This window comes from Plecotus auritus, assembly GCF_963455305.1.
Source record: "Plecotus auritus genome assembly, chromosome: 7".
Taxonomy (NCBI): domain Eukaryota; kingdom Metazoa; phylum Chordata; class Mammalia; order Chiroptera; family Vespertilionidae; genus Plecotus; species Plecotus auritus.
This window is the reverse complement of record NC_137774.1, coordinates 95,808,682-95,829,544: the sequence shown is the minus strand read 5'-3', so window position 1 is coordinate 95,829,544 and position 20,863 is coordinate 95,808,682. Positions and strand designations below refer to the sequence as shown.

Below are 20,863 nucleotides of genomic sequence, written 5' to 3'. Positions count from 1 at the left end.
GCACCGCTTCTCTCTGGCATCCAGGACCCAGGCTTCCCTCGCAGCACTGGCTTCGTACGGAAGGACGTCTGGTCTAATTAGCATATTATGCTTTTATTATTATAGATACCCAGTAGAACTGAAAGCAGAGGCTCAAATGGATGTTTGTACACTCATGTTCACAGCAGCATTATTCACAATAACCAAAAGATGGAAGCACCTCATGTGCCCATTGATGGAAAAAATCATAAACAAAATATGCTATATACATAAAATGGAATATTATTCAGCCTTAAAGTACTATATGATCAGTTGTATGAGTTACTTAGAATAGTCAAATTCATAGAGACAGAAAGTAGAATGGTGACTGCCAAGAGCTGGGGTGAGAGAGAAATGGGGAGTTACTGTTTAATGGGTACACAGTTTTAGTTCAGCAACAGGAAAAAAGGGGCTGTAGATGGATGGTGGTGATGACTTCACAACAATGTGAATGTGCTTAATGCTACTAAAGTGTACACTTAAAATGGTTAAAATGGAAATTTTTATGTTATATAGATTTTACTACAATTTAAAAACATTTTAACTGCAACAAAATAAAATAAGTTTAATTTAAAAGAAGCTAGATATTCTTGCACATCTAAGACTCAGTCTATTTTATGTTAAACTGATGAGCAGTTCTTAGGGAGGCCTTAAAGATTAGCAACAGCAAAACCAGAGTCTGAATCTGATGAAATGCAAATGAATAGGGACTTTCTTACAATTTATGATTCAGCTTTCTTTCATGTCATGTCCTTCCCATAAGAGTCCCACAATTTGGGAAACACTAACCTAAAGTATTCCCCAGTGATGTGTCACAATCCAGGACCTACAATCTTTACATCCTTGCCAAAATGTTATTTCTTGAATAGTACAGGATATTCTCCAGTGATTGAAGATAAGAGCTTTGCTGGATTAAAGTTCCCTCTTTCATAATGACATCTAATTTCTTTTTAAAATTTTTTTATTGATTTCAGAGAGGAAGGGAGAGGGAGAGAGAAAGATAGAAACATCAACATGAGAATCATTGATTGGCTGCCTCCTGCACACCCCCTACTAGGGATCAAACCCGCAACCCAGGCATGTGCCCTCGACCGGAATCGAATCCAGGACCTTTCAGTCCACAGGCTGATGCTCTATCCACTGAGCCAAAACAGCTAGGGTGATGACATCTAATTTCTAAAAAATCATTTCACAACCCTGTACTATGGTATTATATAATTAAATATATTTTGAGCAAAGGACAATTTATAAGATTGGCTCTCCAAGGGTTAATTTTGGGAAATCCTAAAAAAGTCATATATCCTATATAATAAGAGAGTAGTATGCTAATTATCTGCTGCGCCCTGAGGCATAACAACCAACCGCATAAGAACCAGATCATGGATCTGCAGGAGGGAGGGACAGCGAACTACAAGCAGGTGGCTGAGAGCTACAGGAGGGGGCAGGGCAGCAAGCTATGAGGGGGGGAAGGAGGGAGGGGGGAGTTACGGGAGGGCGGGGCAGCAGGCGGAGAGCTCCAGGAGGGTGGGGCAGTGGAGAGCTACCAGTGGTGGTGGGCGGGTGGTCAGCTGAGGCAAGCAGAAGCAAGCTACTCACGTATGGATTCGTGCGCAGGGCTACTAGTGTGTATATGTATGTGTGTGTATATATATATATATGATTATATAGACAAGCACACACACGTGTGTGTGTGTGTGTGTGTGTGTGTGTGTGTGTGTGTGTATACTGGAGAGAGAGAGAGAGAATCAAAGCAAAGAAAACCACTATTTTTTTCAGAAAGGTATACCAATTTTATGAAGATAGATAAAAAGAAACAATATTTACTGGTGATATGTGTCAAATTTGATAAAGCACTAGTGGTATTTAACAACATCAATACTACACAATGCAAAAATTATTTAAAAGCCAGAAAAAAAAACCCTGTAGATAAAAATTAGAAATTCAGTTGTAAGCTATGCTTACTACATAAAATTACTTTTTTAAAGGATCATGGGTTTCACAAGACTTTACATTATGACTTAGTATGAAATACCTACTAAATCTCATAATTTCTACTAAATCAAGTCTATGCTAATGTTCCTTACGTTGTCCACAGTAAGTTCCAATATATCCCTTCTGGCACTGGCAATGGTCTTCTGCACAGGTCCCACCATTCATGCATCTAACGCTGCACTGCTGAACTGCAAAGGACAACAAAAAATATAAAAATATCAATGGTCAAAATCACAGTATCTGTGAGTTATAGAACTATACTAAATATTCAAGTCACAGTATCTGTGAGTTATAGAACTATACTAAATATTCAAGTCAATGAAAATGTTATGCCCCAAGCATATCTGTATTTATTTGTAATAAGTGCACACATGAACATATCTGTTACAACATGTTATTAAGTACATGTGTAAGATATATTACACTTTCAGTGTGAAAGGAAATAAATATAAGGTAACTAGTAGTGTAGTTTCCAAGATGCAGGAGACAGTGTAACTGTTCAGAATGCAGGGGCTGAGTACCTGCCATATGAGTTCAGTGCCCTGCTATCATGATGGTCTTGGTATCCACTCTCATGGAGCTTCCATTTCCATGGGAAATAGACAAAACACAAGAAAACAAATACCATGATGTCATTATAAATTGTGGTAAGTTCTCTGAAGGAAACTGTTGTAAAGGAGAACAGTTTGGAGCCAGAAGGTACCTAGACACAGGAACCAGATGAGACTACTCTGATGCAACATTAAACTGAATTCTGAAGGACTAGAATGAGCCACGCATGAGAAGTACTAAGAAGGAACCTCATGGGGAGAGGGCCCACCAAACCAAAAGGTCTTAGGATAATAAAAGGTTTCCTCTGAAGAACTAAAAGGTTCACATGATTATAAAGAGGACGACTGGGAGGAGAAAATCTTAGAGAAGCAGTCAGAAGCCAGCTAGATAATGCAAAGCCTCCTGTGCCATAGAAGGGTTTGCATTATCTCAAATTCAACTGGGAATCATTGAAAGGATATAATAAGACAGTAAAGTGATATGATTTATATTTTTAAAAGATTACTTTAGCTGCTTTGTGGAGAATGGGTTTAATGAGGGCAAGATTAGAAGCTAGAGAAACCATCAAGAGGTCACTGCAATAGTCCAGGTGAGAGGTGAGGGTGGCTTGAACCACATGGTAGCAGTGGTGATGGAAAGAAGATGGATTTGAGAACTGGCAGGTCTTCTTAAAAAGATTTGATGTGAGAAAAAGAGAAGCAGTTGTTTAAGTACTGCGTGGATGGTAGTGCCATTAGCTGAGGCAAGAAAAACTGTGGAAGAAGTAGACTGTGGTCAGTAATGAATCAACAGTTTCATGTGACCAAGTTTCAGATGCATTCAGGTGGAGACGTTGAATAGGTAAATGGAACATGTGAATATAAGGCTCAGTGGAAGGATCTACTCCAGAGATAATTATGAGTTAGCAACATCTTGGTAGTACTTGAAGGCATATTTGTAAATGAGTTCATCCACAGAGGACAGAACTCTTGGGAATACCAAACATTAAATGAAAGGCTAATGAAGGAGATACAGAAAAGAGACTAAAAAATAACAACCAAGAAAAGGAGGATTGTAGGCCACTGATAAGTTAAGGGAAAGGAAAGCGCTTCAAGAAGATAGTGATTAATGGTGATTAATAGTGATTAATACTTTAGGGAGGTGGAGCAGGATAAAGACTAGAAAGAGTAGAAAAGTTTGTGATGGAAAGGTTGATAGTACTAGTCAAGACTAAATGACTAATTCATGGATTCCCTAGTGGATTATATACCATAAACCGAGGGTGGGCCAGGGAATATTCAGCTATCCAGGTAAAGGAATTAGGTAAAATTTCTTCAGGATTGGGTTTTTTGCTGAAGGCATATATGATAAAAATAAGAAAATAGGATAATGAAGATACAGGCAAGGGTTTCTTCCACGCAATTAGACAAGGGATGTTCAGGATAGGTATACAGGAAATTTGCTAAAAAGTCTCGATGAATTTTGAGTAATAGGTTTTAAAAGACTGTGAAAATGACAGATTATTTTCAAAGAAAGTGAAATCAGAGTTTTAATCAAAAGTTTCATCAGAAGACAATGACATTTCTTACATGAATCTTGAATCTTATATTCCTAAATCAGTGGGATTTTCTATTACCTTTACTTGGGGAAATTTTGTGGAGAAAAATGTTAAAAGTGTAACAAACTCACACTACTTTAAGGCAGATGTAAAGATTTATTTAATTATTGAGCAGTTAAATAAACAATACCAGCTTCCTCCTATTATAATGTTATCTTAAACACTGCCCAAAAGATTAACCTGGGACTTAAAGACCCAACACTTTCTAATTGGGTCGTGAATAATACAATCTTAGTCCACTGTTACAGTGACCTTACAGAATGTTGGGAGTTAATATGTGTAAAGCAAAATAAGTTAATGTATGTGAAGCATATGGTCAGTAAATAATAAATATTTGTTTTCTCCTCAATCTTTTGATCCTTCCCCTTTAGTTAACCCACAAAACAGGATATGAGCCACAGGAGTTAAGCAAGGCAATAAATAGAGCTTAGGGTTTGAGTTTATAGGTTTAGGATTCAAAATACCTGAATTCAAATCTGTTACCTTGGGCAAGTTACTTATGTGTGCTTCAATCTCCTTCTCTGTAAAATGGGGTAACAATAGTATCTCATAGTGTCTGTGTGAGGATTAAATAAGTGATATAGTCAAACACCTGGCACATTGTAAAAAACCAGTAAGTTATAGCTATTATTCACAAAGAATCACTTCTCCACTGAATCCAGGCTCTTTCACTGCACAAACACATAGCTTCTGGACCAGAAATAAATCATTTTCTTAATGAAAATCATTATCCCATTACTCTTTAGTTGTTGGTGGCAACCAATAAGCCACCCAAGACTTACTCCAAAGATTAAAACAGGCGTAGTTAGTGAGGAAAATAACCATGGATTTATAGCTTCATTGAAAAGGACATTTAGAATTTACTCAAAAGCTTAAGGATAATGCAGTAAATAAGGTCACATAAGAAACATACTTGATTTTGATCCACAGGTCGGTGATATTTGGCCACTGGAACAAGTACACATGTTAGGACGGGAACAAAATCCATCTCCACAACTATTTCTACATATTGCTGTAGAAAGCACAATAGGGAAATAAATGATTAATTAGGTAATAAACCATGGTTTACAACACAAGAAAGCTATAGTTAAAAACAATAAATCTGAAAAACTAAAATATAAAATATGCGGTATATAATGTCTAATTTCAGATATGCAATGAAATTACCCATTATAGACATGAGAACAAGTATCATAAGGTACAAACAAATGAAGCTATTTCAAGTTCCATATTTCTAATTGTTGAACTCTCCTATATACAGGTTGTCTTTTCTACTCAAAACAGAGTTTATATGCAGAATTTACCCTGAGAAGCCAGTTTTGGTCCTAGGAAGCTGGGAGGGTTGATGAAACCCAGAGGTCCTACATACTCTCGGAAAACACAGCCCACTCTGTAAGGGACCTTCACATGAGACGGGGAATGTGAAATTGGCTGAGCCAGAGACTCCAGGCCCTAATGATTTGGCCAAGCCCCAGGGGTTCAATGCACATTCCTTCCTGGCTGGTATCTGACCTGCACCATCATCAATCTTTATTCCCCTTAATAATTCCTTCTCTCCTTCCTCCAGCCTTTCTTCTCTCATATTATCTCGGCAACCTAGCCTATTCCTGCTGCTCAGAAAAGCTGCTGCGACATTTTGATGGAGGGAGAGTCAAAGCCTCCTGCAGCTGTGACCTCCAAGGTATGAAGGTCATCACAGCAAAGACTGATAGGCACATACCAGGGATCCTCAAAATCATTAGCTGAGCACATTCAAATGGGAAGCCTCACCCATATTTAGAGTCAGTTCATTTAGGAGCTGAGAGATTTATCTCTATACCCACAACTGAATTCTCCATTGTGTACAAAAGCTATGTGCTTTAATGCTCCATGACTGGGTGCATGAAGACAAGAAGAGGAGAGAGAGTCTGGGAACACCCTGAAACTAGCTATAAACATTTATGCCAATGTGCATATATGTCTTGTGCTAGAGAGGGACCCCACAAGTTTCAATCAGATCTGAGAAACCCAATAATGATAAGGGTGTGATCTATAGAAGCAAACTAACTTAGTAATAGTTTTTCTTCTCTAAATTGCCTTTTGACATCCACACAATATCACCACCATTTCCATTAACATTCTCTGTAAATGAAAATGTCATAGATCATGGTGTGAAAATAGAAAACTGATTTTAGGCAAGAACATGGTTCCTACTATGAAGTTGACCATTCTTCAAATGCACTAGAGTTTCTGATCACCAAAAACTTTCTAATGAAAAATGTTCATTAAAATATTATTTTATTTCAAAGCCCCCTCATCCCCAGCAGCTAGACGTTTAGTCTAGGCTTAGGTGACATACAAAGTATTCCTACCCAGGTCCTACACCCAAAGAAGGCCTGATTGGCTGGAGGTTGATTATCCTCAGACAGATCCATGTCATGGCCACAAGCTTGCCCATTATATCTGTGAGCCACTGAGAAGCAAGAATGCTCCTCACTTAAATTTTTGTCCCTCCCATAATCACATGAAAACTATGAGATCCAAAAATACCACAGGGAGAGGAAGAAAAGACCTGGGTGTTGGGATTTCAGTGATGTTGGGAGAAGATGCATGGCACAGTAAAGAGTATATTGTATGCAAGAGGTCTGAAGTTGAGTTCTTGTTCTCCCTCTGACACACTGCAAGCATGAGGAGGGGAGAAAATACAGCTTCTCTGGGTTCAATTTTCTCACTGGTAAAATAAAACCAAAGGATTACATTGGAGTGTTCTGATCTCTCTTTGGGTCTCGAATGATTCTGGGCCAACCCCTTCCCATTGTCATTCCACTGATCAAAATGGCCTTTATAGCATAATTTCCCAATAAATAAATTAATAAGCAAACTTTTGCATTGCTTCATGTTCTAACAAGATTTTAAAAAACAAATGCAAAGTAAGAAAGTCAATTCCATCCTTTTGGAAACAAATATTTGGAAGCTTGGAAGTACTTCAGTGATCTTAAGGCCACAATTAAGAACAATGACAATGAAACAGAGACTAAAATAAAAATGCAATAGGCTTCCAGTAGTTTGAGGGATGTTTTACTTTTAGTATCTTCTTTTCCTCATGAAGCCTAGTCAAGGCCAAACATTAAAATTCTAGACGTTGACATTTTAATATCTTTCTATAGAGAAAGAATGGTGATGTACAAATGTATGAGAAAATTAATATTTGGTCCTCATTTTCTATTTGTATTTTACTTATTCTCTTTTTGTAAGTTGCCTCAGAGGTTTTCTTTGGTAAAATGATGGAAATTCAATAAATAGAAAAAGAAATTTATTATCATCAGAAAATCCTGGAATCAAAATTCTTGATTTTGATTTGATAGTGATTTCAAGTTGGTTAATACCTCCATATATTCTCATCTTAAATGTTGAAATAATTGGACTACTGAATTTAGTGCAGAAATATTAAAAGTTAAAATTTAGGTGCAACCCATATGAAAGACTATAAAGGCATTACATTCTCCCTCCCTCTATTTTGTGCACTGTTTTATATTCTCGGTACTCTTAATCTTTTCTAAATGCACTAATAAATATTTTTGTAGATATCTCTTGACATAAGTATAGCAAATGTTTCTTGGATATATAAAGATCATTTCAAGTATATGCCTTTTATAGATTCATGATCCATGTACTTTCCAGTTTATTTCATAAGCACCTAAATATTTCAAATAGTAGAAATGCAGTTCATAATATTGACTGTTACTCTGAGATTTCTAAAACTGATCTTCTAAACAAGTAAATAACACAGTGTTATTCAAAGACCAACAGTATTTAAAGCTGACACTCAGAGTGATTATATATATATATATATATATATATATATATATATATATATATATATATATATATTCCTACTGTAAATGTTCTGGAAGGCTCTGTTCTCTGGAATTCCCATTCCACGCTGATCCAATAAAATCTGACTTTACAGATTTTCAACACGTACCATAAACCAATCCCTTCTCCTCGGCTGCTCTCCAACTCAATAATGGCAATTACATTTAGTGAGTCAGACTTTCCGCAGTGCCTAAGTCACTCCCGGCTAGTATGGCAGGTGTGTGGTGAGTGACGTTAGCTGTGTTAGGATTCTAGGAACCATGTAAGTTTAAAGCAGACATGGTAATGCCCAACTGGCCTGAAAGAGTAAATGCACCCTCCATAAATGCCTCACATATATGACTTCTGTGTTGGAGAGAAAAGATTGCCATACACCACTCTTTCTTTTTAATAAAAGCAAAGGCTTATAATCAGAGGGTTTACTTTAAATATTTATGAACTGCCTTAAAGAACATAATTTTTGTTTCCTAGTTTTGCCTCATTACTGGAGTTGTGGGATTTTTAGGGTAGAAAAATAATTTTAAAGATGTCTCTATAATACTTGAGATTTTGTTCCTTTTTAAAAACTGTACTGAAAAAAAATTAAGAGTCTATCTCAAACCCACAAAACCAATAAATATAGAGTCAGAGATGCCACTATATCCTTATTATCCCTTGGCTAGTGTGGCTTGCCCTTTTTCTCTGTTCACAGTTGCATAATTATCTATTCCCTGGAGAACATCAAGGTCAATCTAAAGTCAAGATTGGCCTAAATGAAAATGCTGTCTATGATACCTGGCTCTCCTCCCAACAAGACAAATGTGGCTGTGCTATGTAAACACACAGGAGAAGGTGGGTCACACTTCAACTCACAAGTTCACAGGCATGTGAAATAAGACATCCATAGTCCATCACTGTGAGGCTGATAACTAATGACTTTTCCAATTAGAACTTGTAGAGCTGGATATACACTTTGGAAACTGAATAAAATAATCAAAACTTTTAAGGTCAGATATGCAGGACTGGTAAAGTTCTAAGACTCACACTTTGAAAATATACAGTAGACTATGAGATTTTTTGTCTGTAAATCCTAAATCTAAATGTCTTCCAAAAAATAAAAAAAATCAAGCCATTTGGAAGAGTTCTCCCTTTTAAAAATTTTGTTAACCTGGGTCAAGTGTAAATTTGCTCCTTTCATATCTATGTTGTGTGGCTGTTGAGATGAAATCAGATATAATTAAGTGGTTTTGTACAAAGGCTTAAGAAAGCTTGATCTTCCTCAGGCCTAAACCTCATGCAGAGTCAAAAGCCAGTTAATTTACATAACCACATTGTGGTTTTATCTGGATTCTTTTAGGAAAAAAGTGGTTTTGCTTTATCTAGGGAATTGCTGTACTCCCCCATCAGTTTGTATTAATAGACATAGATAAAATTTCCAAGTATCTTTGAAATCTTTATCATTATTGCCCTTCAGCAGTCTGGAAGTGGCATCTAAGCTGATGCAAACCAGCTGCTTCTTCCACACCATTCAAATAGGGCCACGTCCTAATTATCACACTATGTGGCCACTGGATTCTAAATGCAACTGTGTATCCAAAAGACTAAATGCAGGAGGTCCCACCCTAAGAAGGGGCCTTAGAGTGCTACCCCAAGCTGAGACCCCAGCCAAGCACTCACGGACAATGCATTGGTTTCCTCCAGGGAGCGTCTTCCATCCAGGACAGCAGTAGGAGTGGAACCTGGATCCGCACACATTGGGCCTGAGATGGAGGGGTGCAATAACACATTAGCGGTATTCATAAGCAAAGCCCTAAGAGAGTAGATTTCGGGATAACAAACAAACCCAAACTACCCTTCAAATATTTGGGGTGCAGACATGGAAAGAGATGGGCTGACACAGGAATGGGGAGGGCAGCAACGTCTACATTGCCTTTCATCTTCCCTTCGTTGCTGCCTTTTTAAAGGGGGAAAAGAAACATGGAAACATAGAATGTGCTACTATTCTAGCCTCCGGATGCAGAGAACAAAGGGAACATTCCGTTTCAAAAATCTTTGCCCTTGTCCCTCCTGATCAACTGTTACTTTGGCCCCGACGTGTCAAGGAAGAGGCGTCGAAAGGTGGAGCGCTTGGGTTCATGATTAGGGTGAACTGTAAGCCCCACACGCGTCCTCAAACAAAAGGCTCGGGAGCGGCGCCCCCGACGGTGAGGAGAGCAGGCTGACTCCACCAGACCCGGCGCGGTGGACTCAAGCGCTCCTTCCTCCGACTTTCGGAACCTGTTCCTGCACCTTGAGCTCTGCAGACGCTCTGCGATACGCACCCAGGGGCCTACGACCCATCTGCTGCCCAACCGCACCAAGGGAGGCCCGCGGACAGCAGAGGAAAAGAGGGTGGCTTTCCTGAAAGTCTTCGGAGTCTCCTGGTGGAGGGGGCCGCAGCTCTAGCCGCCGAACTAGATTAGGGGAGGGGGGAGAATGGAAAGCTGCCAAGCCGAGGTTCCCCTAGTGCGGACTGCCCACCTACCCTCGAAGCACGTCCTGTTGTCCTCGCCTGCGGACGCGGCTGGCCACCACGGCGCCCTCCTCACGGTACTCAGGCACCGCGAACCCGCCTTCAGAGCCTGTCGCTGCGGGTCGGACCTGTTGCTGCGGCTGAGGACCGGGCGGCTTGGGCGGCGGAGGCTGGGGCTGGCTAGCCGTGCCCTGCGCCCAGAGCGCCACGCAGCCCAGCCACACGAAGTAAGGCTGGAGACACAGCCGCCGCCGTCTCCCCATCGCGGGCGCCGAGAGCGCGCGGACCCTGGTCCGCGGAGAGGGAGCGCTCAAAGACAAAATCCGCGCGGCCCGAAAAAAGTCAGGGTCTAGCAAGCCCTTAGTCGGTTCCAGAGACTCCCTTGGGCTCGGGCTCCCAGCTCTACCGGGAGCCCCGGGCCGAGCGCCGGCCCCTTCGCTGACGGTGGGGCGCGAGCTCTAGCGCAGCAGGCGGCGAGGCGCGGCAGCGGTGCGGCCGGCAGCCCCGCGCGGTCCACGTTGCATCCCCCGGGCCACGGCCTCGAGCGACTCCAGGACCGCCAGCGGGCGGGGGCGGGAAATTACAAAAGTAACCCGAGCAGCCGCGGCGTAAAGTTACAAAGAAAGCGGACCTCAAAAGAAAAAAAAAAGGGGCCTGCGCGCAGCGGTTCGGCGGATTCCCGTGCGCTCCCGGCACAGATCCTGGAAAGCTGCAAAAGTAACCAGAAAGAAGCCGGCAAGCAAATAAAAGTAGCCCCCCCAAAGAGGAGGATTTACTCCCTGCTCGCCCAGAGTCCCGCGGGGCTGCGACGCGCCTGCGGCGGCTGTGGAGCCCGACTGAGGTGCGCGGGGCCGGGCGAGCCGCCGGTGAGAGGAAGGGCGGGAGGCTGGACTCGGGGAAAGATGCGGCAGGCGAGGGCGCGGCGCGGGGGTTTTGAGGCCAGGGCGGGCCGGCGGGCGGTGGCTGTCAGTGGGGGCTGGAGCGCAGCCGTCCACACGTGGGGCGCAGCCCCGACCCAGGGGCCGGCGCAGAGTGGGCGGGGACAGAGTAAGGGGGCGATTGGGTGGGGAGGAACAAGGGGAGCTAGGGCCTGGGGGAGGGGAAGAGGAAGGAAGGGGGTAGGATGAAGGGAGGAGAGAGGACTGAGATTGGGGAGAAGGGGGGGCAAGCCTGAGAGGAAGGCCAGGGCTGGAAGAGGGGCTTGGAAAGAGGGACTGGCGAGCCGGGGTACGAGAGGAAATGAGCGGGGGATGGGGGCTAGGTTAGGGCAAGGAGAGAAGTGAGAAAGGGGAGGGAAGACCAGGGGGCCAAGGAGGAGCGGGCCGTTGGGCCGGTAGGAGGGGGCTGGGGGGCCGGCTGGAGGGGGCGAGGTTGTAGTCGGCTTTGCTTCCCGTCCCCCTCAATTGGCCGCTAGCTCTGTTTTGACTGCCTGTACAAAGCGAGCAGACGACGGGGGAGGGGGCGGTTAGGGACCGGATTTGGGAAAGGAGGCAGCAGCCCCTTCCCCTCCCCCTCCGCCCTCGCCGGGCGGCGGACCAGGGGTCTCTAAAAGTGCTTGGCTCGCTAGATCAGCAGCTGAACTAACCGACCGGGCAGACGCCACAAGTTTAAGAGTGAGAACTGTTCCTCCCGCAGGGACCCGGACCCAGACCCGGGGTGCGAGCTGGAATAGAGACTAGCACGGAGGTGGCAACCTCAATCCGAAAAGGCTAGGCCTTCCCTATCACCGTCATACCCTCACCTCCCCAACGGGAGCATCGTCAGTCTGAGAGACCCAAAGAGGGGCTGGGTGTTTCCAGATTGAAATTCGCCGCCCTCCAGTTCCAAAAAGGAGAACAGGCGGCCGCAGGAGGCCTAGGCACCGAGGTCCCAGGGAGTCAGCGCAGGGGGTGTACTTCAGGGTGACTCTGTCCGGGTTTGCAGCCAGAAAGGAGTTAGAGCCCCTGAAGTGTGCTCTTAGGGGAAGGAGTAGAGGGGGTAGAGGGGCGGGGGACGCTGGGCGGGTAAATGGGTCTTGGGGCATATCCTTATTTCCTGGCTTGGACTCCTGATTAATTATTAAACTCTAGCAATTGGTTCATTCAGGCTGGCGACTTGCCCTCTGAACCCTTAGAGCTGCCTTTGCACTCACCCGCCTTTGGGGTCTTCCTTTGTGCCCCAGCTTTCATGAGGTCTCTGCGAAGTCCTAGTAGTTTCCCAGTCAGTGGCATTTCATAATTAGAAATCAACACCCCTGAAAACTAGGGCTGACCATTCAAGCACAGTGTAGGAAACAGTACAAGAGAGCAATGTCTGGATTATTCAGGCTTAGAGAACCTTACTTTAAAGATATGTATACACACAAAAAATTTTCCCCTGGCCTGAATTGCCCAGATGTGCTATTTGGCAGTCAAAATTCTCTGAGAATTGGCATAACTCCCTGCGTTTTTCCCCCAATGTAGTCGGACAAAGAGCCTTAGGGTAGTATCCCTTCTTACAATATTCTCACAAGGCATAAAAAAAAAAAAGGTAGGCGTCACATACTTTCATGTGGGACATCAATTTGTTTAAATACAAAGAAATTAAAGACAGCAAGAGAAGTATTTTTCATTCAGTTGAAATTATGTTAATCAAGAGAGCTAATAAAGTAACTATCCCCTGGGTTAGTGTTGTAATCATATTCTTAAAAACATTTAACCATGGTAAATAGGCTTTCATTTAATACTTAAATGGCTTCATTGTTCATTTATCACATCAGATCCAAATGTTCTAAAATTGCATATGCATTTATCTTTTGAATCACCAATTCCACTTTTAAAAATCTATTTCAAAGATATACAAGAAAAAAAAAAGAAATGATGAACACATTAGTCTGTTCACTGAAGCACCCTTAGTAACAGATTTCCCATCAATAAGGAATTAGTTGAATGTACATAGCTTGACCCATTCAATAGATTAAGCTGTAAAAAATGAATGAGGATCTCTGTATATTCCTATGGAGTGATCTCTAGAATATACAATTCATTGAAAAAAAGCAAGGTGCAGCTAGAATATGTAAATCCATTAAGATAGAAAGAATACCAGGGAGCCGGACCAGCATGGCTCAGTGGTTGAGCATCAATTTATGAACCAGGAGGTTACGGTTGGATTCCTGGTCACCGCACATGCCCAGGTTGCAGGCTTGGTCCCTAGTGGGGGGCGTGCAGAAGGCAGCTGATTAATGATTCTCTTGTCATTGATGTTTCTATCTCTCTCTTTCTCCCTCCCCTTCCTCTCTGAAATCAATAAATATATACTAGTATATTTTTAAAAAATAATAAAGGGGGAGAATGGAATGAAGAATAATTGTTTAGTGGGTACAGTGTTTCCATTTAGGATGATGAAAAGTTCTGGAAATTATGATAATGTACTTAATGCCTCTGAATTATATGCTTAAATATGGTTAAAATGGTAATTTTATATAATGTATATTTTATCACAAAAAAATTTATGCAAGGTGAAGAATACTGCAAATTGTATGCTACCTTTTGGTTATCTTAGAGAAGGGGAAGGATATGGAGGAAGAGATGATGACAGGAATACCTTTCTAAATATGCTTTGTTTTACTGTTCTAACTTTGAACCCATGTATATATTATAGTAAAAATTAAAATTTAAAAGGGAAATACCTGAAATTGAAAAACAACAACACTAAAACAAATGCACCTGTTTATTACACTGGTGGCAAAACCAGAGAATAATTAAAGTGATATTTAAACACAATATTTTGACTGTACATCTTTAGTAGGATATAACCTAAGAAAGAAATGAAACACAAAGAAGTCTGAAATTGCATTCAATGGGGGGTAATGTGAGAGGGAGAAGGTGGGAAGAGAAAGAGAAAGAGAAAGAAGAAGAGGAAGAGGAAGAGAAGAGAAAGAAGGAGGGAAAGGGGGGAGAAAAACTGATATTAGAAATTGTGATTTCAGTATAATTAAAAGAGAATATAAAATAAATATTAAAAACATTCTAACCTTAAATTGAGTTAAAATGCCAATATGGAATCAGAACTTACCTTTATCTTTCAAAAATATATTCATTTCCTGGCCCAACACATTGAAAAGACCTGGAAGTAGTGACAACCCAACAACAATAAACACCCATTGTGCCTAGATTGTAGTCCTTAAATACCATTTCCCAGTAAAATAAATGAGGGCTTCTTGAGTAAGTGTATGATTTCAGAGCTGGGACAGGAAATATGTAAGATGAGTCTGGACTATCTATACTGTCATACTTGAAAGCAAGGAAATAATCAATAATTAGGATCATGTTGAAAGGAAACTAGAGCTACTTGAAAAAGATCCCACTGACCAAAGATGGGAAAAGTTGGGCTTAAAAAAAAAATACTGCCAAAGAGTGAAATAAATGAAGTGTGTAAATATTCAAGAGTTCCCAATGGTACTTCAAACAAAAACTTAATTTGTCACTTTTGGAGGTTGTTAGGTACAGCTAATTGTTCTAGAAACACTGATAAATAAAATAATCAAAATTTTATCCTACCTTTGCTGGACAGACTCAGAGAAAGTATTTCTTTAAAAAGCAACAACACACAAAGAGTTGTGAATGGCCATGGCAGGTTTGGCTCAGTGCATAGAGCATCGGCCTGCGGACCTAAACGTCCTGGGTTCAATTCTGGTCAAGGGCACGTACCTCTGTTGCAGGCTCCTCCCCGGCCCAGGCCCTGGTTGGGGCTCATGCAGGAGGCAACCCATCGATGTGTTTCTCTCACATCCATGTTTCTGTCTGTCTTTCCCTCTCTCTCCCACTCTCTCTAAAGATCAATGGAAAGATATCCTTGGGTGAGGATTAAAAAAAAATTTTTTTTTTAAAGTTGTGAATGCTGAAATGATAGAATTAGAAAAATCATGACTTTGCAAAATCTAATAAAATGATGGACCCAGGCAACAGTTATCAATGATTGCTAAAACTATTAAGTCAATGATTCTCAACTGGGGGCCTTTGATTATATTTGGAGACATTTTTTATTGTCACAACAAGATGGTATGGGGGTGTGTGTGTGAGAGGATTGAGGCTAGCAGAGATGCTGCTAAATATCCTACAATGCAGAGTCCCCTATGTAGGACATTATGTTATATCAAAAGTTATCTGATCCAAAATATCAATGTATTTAGAAATCCTGCATTAAGAGATAAGTCAATAGGGAACTTTTAAATGAGTGATTCAAGCTGTTACCACCAGAACCTACATTTCTGGAAAGCAAAACAACCATAATTGTATATCTACTTAAGTGGTGCAATAGGAGGCACACAGAACCACCTATGAAATCAGTGTCAAAAAATAATGAACCTAAATGTAATACATTTCTATTGAACTCTCAGTTTCTAGGAAGTATGGAGGACAGTGAAACATATTAAATGATACCCATGAATATAATCAACCAGATCTAGAATATGGGAAATACCACAGAACCAATTTCCTTCAAATAAATGACATGGGTAGAGAGAAGGAAGGGGAACTGCTTTGGTCCAACAACCAAATGCAATGTCTGTACCTTATTTGGGATTTTGATTTAAACACAGGTGTAAATTTATATTTGTGGGACAATCTGTGGGGCCATTATATATTAAGGATGTATTTTCAATTTGTGGAGGTGTGACAATAATATCATAGTTATATTTTCTAATACTATTTCCTGTACTTACTGAAATAGGGTGTGCGTGGAGAACCTGGGTTTCCACACCCACCTAACAGTAATGAAGTACCCTATTGGGATGGTATCAAAGGAGCTCTAGTAGAGGGGTCAGTGCTTTTATCATTGTTCATCCCATGGTGTCTTGGGAAGCCATGGGGAGTAGTAATGAAGCACTCTTCTCCCTCCTAGCCAGAGTAATATAGCAGAGGTTTAGAAGGCAGTTGATACTTCCACCCCTGCTTAGCAATAGTGCTCCTCACACTCCAAGTGAGTCAACAGAGGCAGAACTTGAACTTTTACTGCTATATAGCAGTAACAAGGCAGCAACCCTTTTCCCCACCCCTCTGTGCATAGTGCCAGAGGAGGCTGCTAAAACATGATTTAAATATGACCCAAAGTCTCATAACATAATGCCAAACATAATCAAAAATTACTCATCATACCAAGAAACAGGAAAATCTCAGCTTAAATAAGAAAAGAAAATCTTGAACATTAATTTACCAGATACTGAATTACTGCACAAATAAATAAAAAGAAAAGAAAATCTAACTCATCAATGTTGAGATGACAAAGGTATTAGAATTGCCTGGCAATGATTTTAAAGCAGCCATGATAAAAATGTTTCAATGAGCATTTGTGAACATGCATGAAACAAAAGAAAAAAAAATAGAAAGCCTCAGCAGAGAAATAGAAGATATAAAGAACTAAATTGAAATTTTAGAAGTGAAAAATACAATAACCAAAAATTTAAAGCTTAATGGATTGGATTAACAGCAAAATGAAGAGGACAGAGAAAAGAACCAATGAACTTGAAAGTAGAATAATAGAAATTCCCCAAACTGAACAACAAAGAAAAAATAGATTAAAACAAACAAAAACAGTTTCAAGAACCTGTGAGAGTATTAACACAAAATTTAACATTTGGTCATCAGAATCTCAGAAAAAGGGGAAGAGTATAGAGCTGCTAAAAAAAACTAATTGAATAAATAATGACTAAAAATTTGCCCAAATTAGAAAAAGATTCAAGAAGCTGAGTGATTTAGTTTGTAAATTATTCATATAACTGCTTAGTGATTTTGAAAACATCAGATTTGCTAATATTTGCTTATTGTTTTATATGATTCCATACCACTTTCACTCCCCCAACCCCATTTAAATTTTTTACCATATGTATATTTACTTCTATTTAACACATAAGGGATAAAATAAGAGTACCTCAGTCAGTTGCATGGAAGAGACTGGCACGTCTAGCATGCAAATCTCTGTCCTTCAGATTAACTTCATTAGTGGCAGCAGCACTGTCTAGGTGGGCTGTACCTGTCAACAAATTACAGCTTCTCAAAAACTCAATTGGGGTGAAAACTGAGCATTTTTTAAGGTTTGATGTTCTGGTTCTTCTTAGTAAATTTCTATCAAAATCACTCAGAAATTCTAATTTGTAGGATTTTATTACTTGTAAATAACAGAAGATATAGCATAATTTATACTTTAGAATTTTTCATTCCAGGATTTAAAAGTATCTTTTTAATGTATTGACAGGTATTTTTATAACTTCTTTGTGGATAGATAATAAAAATAATTCCTTAATGAAAAAAGTTTAAAGCAAAGTTACTTATTACAGCATACATGTATATTTTGTGTGTTAACATAAATTCTTCATTTGTACACTGTTTGCAAACAGCTAAAATTTAAACAACAGAATCAAGGGATGTGTTTTTGCTTCCAGTGGCGTAGTGTCTGAGCACATAAAAACCTTGCCCTTCTCTTGTAATTGAAAGCACCTTAAGAGAAGTCCAGACAAATGGGAAATACCACCCAAAGATTTTTAGATTTTGTGTCTGGAAAAAATGACTAGTGAGAGCAGACCAGTCAACTGTATTCAGACACAAACTAAAGGGAAGGACCAAATTCTATTGTTTAATACATTTTAGCCCTTTGGGAAAACCTTCTTATTTGACCTCAACTCATATTTATGCAGGTATTCAAATAAAGCTTATTTATCTATGAATATGTTTTTAAAAGAATCTGAGTGAATCCCAAACAGTATAAACCTAAAGGAATCCATATCAAGATTCACCATAGTTACACTTATGAAAATTAAAGACAAAGAAAGCAGCAGAGAAATGACACCTTATTGGTAGGGAAAACAATTAGAATGACAGCAGATTTCTTACAGAAAGCATGGAGGCCAGAAGGAAGTGGCACATGTTTCTCCAGTACTGAAAGAAAAGAATTGTCAATGGAGAATTTTATCCCCAGTGATAATATCCTTCAGGAGTGAAGGGAAAATCAAGATATCCTAAGATGAAGGAAACAAAGAAGATTTGTCTCCAACATATCCACCCTAAAATAATGGCTAAAAAATTATCTAATCAGAATGGAAATGGTAACAGATGGGATCTTGGAATGTCAGGAAGGAAGAAAGAACAATAAAAAGAGTGAAAATATAAAAAATATGGATAAATAAAATAGACTTTTTCTTGCTTTTCAAAATTATACTTCATGATTAAAGCTAAAAGTATAATACTGTTTCATGTGCTCCTTAATGTATATAGAGGAAATACAAGGTAGAGAAAAAGTAGGTTTACAGTTGTGAGCGTGCAAAATATTAAGTTTATTCCTGTATTATTATTTATTAATTATTATTTTCCATATAAACAACTGTAAACCTACTTTTGCCCACCCTATACTGTATTTATAACTAGAGGCCTGGTGCTGGGGTTCCTTGGCCTGGCCTGCACCCTCTCACAATCTGGGACCACTCACGGGATGTTGGAGAGCCAATTTCGGCCTGTTCCCTGCAGGCCAGGCCGATGGACCCCACTGGTGCACGAATCCGTGCACTGGGCCTCTAGTATGCATATAAGATCTTTGGTTAATGTCTTCCTGCCCACCCCTTTCCCCACTTCCCTCTGAGATTTATCAGTCTGTTCCATGTTTCCATGCCTGTGGTTTCCACTCCTGCGTTGAGCATCTGCCCCTTGGTGGTCAGTGTGCATCATAGCTACTGGCTGGTTGGACAGTCGTCTGGTCGCTTAGGCTTTTCTATACTAATAAAAAGGGTAATATGCTAATTAGACTGGGCATCTTCCAGACGTCCTTCTGGACAAAGCCATGGTGGCGGGGCTGAGGCAGAGGTGGTTAGGGGTGATCAGGCCGACAGTGGAGAGCAGTTAGGGGGATCAGGCCAGCAGGAGAGAGCAGTTAGGCAGTTAGGGGAATCAGGTCAGCAGGACAGAGCAGTTAGGCAGTTAGGGGAATCAGGTCAGCAGGGGAGAGCAGTTAGGCAGTTAGGGGGATCAGGCCAGCAGGAGAGAGCAGTTAAGGGGATCAGGCCGGCAGGGGAGCACAGTTAGGGGGATCTGGCTGGCAGGGGAGAGCAGAGGAAATCATGCTGGTGGGGGAGAGCAGTTAGGGGCAATCGGGCCAGCAGGGGAGCAGTTGAGGGCATCAGGCAGGCAGGCAGAGTGGTTAGGGGTGATTAGGCAGGTAGGAAGGTGAGTGGTTAGGAACCAGTGGTCCTGGATTACGAGAGGGATGTCCAACTGCTGGTTTAGGCCTGATCCCACAGGACAGTTGATCCCAAGAGGTCCTGGATTGGAGAGGGTGCAGGCCGGGCTGAGGGATCCCTCTCCCATGCACAAATTTCATGCACAAGGCCTCTAGTATATATATAAATGATTATAAACAGAGCAGGATAAAAGTTCAAAAAGGGTGGGAAGTTTTCTATACCAGTAAAATGTTGATACAAGTAGACTGATAAATTAAAGGGGATTTTTTGTAGTGAGAGAATAGTTCTCTAAGTGATTAGTCATGTTTATCCAGATCTACATATGTAATCAATTGGCACAGAACTATAGACACACATTATGCCAATGTCAATATCCGGGGTTTTATATGGTACTACTAGAGGCCCTATGCACGAAATTCATGCATAGAGCTTGGCCTCTGCCACTGTGGTGGCTGCCTCGGCTCTTGCCCCTTGCGGTGGCTGCCTCTGCTTCAGCCTCTGCCCACCACAGCGGCCGCCTTGGCTCTCGCAGCCCCGGCTTAGACCAGAAGGACATCTGGTCTAATTAGCATATTATGCTTTTATTATTATAGATAGCTACATAAGAACCATTGGGGGCCCTGGCTGGGTAGCTCAGTTGGTTAGAGTGTCATCCCTATATACCAGGGTTGTGGGTTTAATCTCCGGTCAGGGCACATACAGGAAGCAACCAATGAACACATAAATAAGTGGAACAACAAATTGATGTCTCTCTCTCTCTGTCTCTTTCTCTCTCTCAGAATCAGTGAATGGAAGAAAAGTAACTTTGGTGAAACTCTGTGAAGGGTTAACAGGATGTCTCTTCTTTCTGTGATTCTATAATTTAAATTTTTAAAAATATTATTGGGAAAAACATGGGGTGATTTTTTTTTTTATTATTTGACTCAACTGATTTTTACCTATCTCCTATCAATGTAAAGTTGAGACATTGCATTTCCTGGGACTGAAAAAAAGAAAAGAAGTTAATAGAAGAAATGAAATGGCAAAATGTTGATAATTGTTAAAGCTGTGTGTACAACCCTCTATTAGTAATTGATATAACCAGCAAGCAAAAAACCGTTAAGGATATAGCTGAACAGAACAGCATCACCAATCAACTGATTTTGGGTCATTATAGAATACTTCAACCAGTGATAGA

At 40.8% G+C, this 20,863-nt stretch overlaps 1 protein-coding gene across 1 annotated transcript in view; it reads right to left on the bottom strand.

Annotated features, from left to right (window-relative positions):
* The window catches only part of FBN2 (fibrillin 2), a gene marked incomplete at both ends in the record, with an annotated part of 272,359 nt that extends 261,591 nt beyond the window's left edge, over positions 1–10,768 (bottom strand). Inside the window, 4 exons of the mRNA XM_080678695.1 lie at positions 2,103–2,198; positions 5,073–5,171; positions 9,671–9,753; positions 10,518–10,768. Coding sequence (XP_080534821.1) covers positions 2,103–2,198; positions 5,073–5,171; positions 9,671–9,753; positions 10,518–10,768 — 529 coding nt within the window. The remainder of the gene's footprint in view (positions 1–2,102; positions 2,199–5,072; positions 5,172–9,670; positions 9,754–10,517) is intronic.
* Between the last annotated feature and the right edge of the window lie 10,095 nt (positions 10,769–20,863).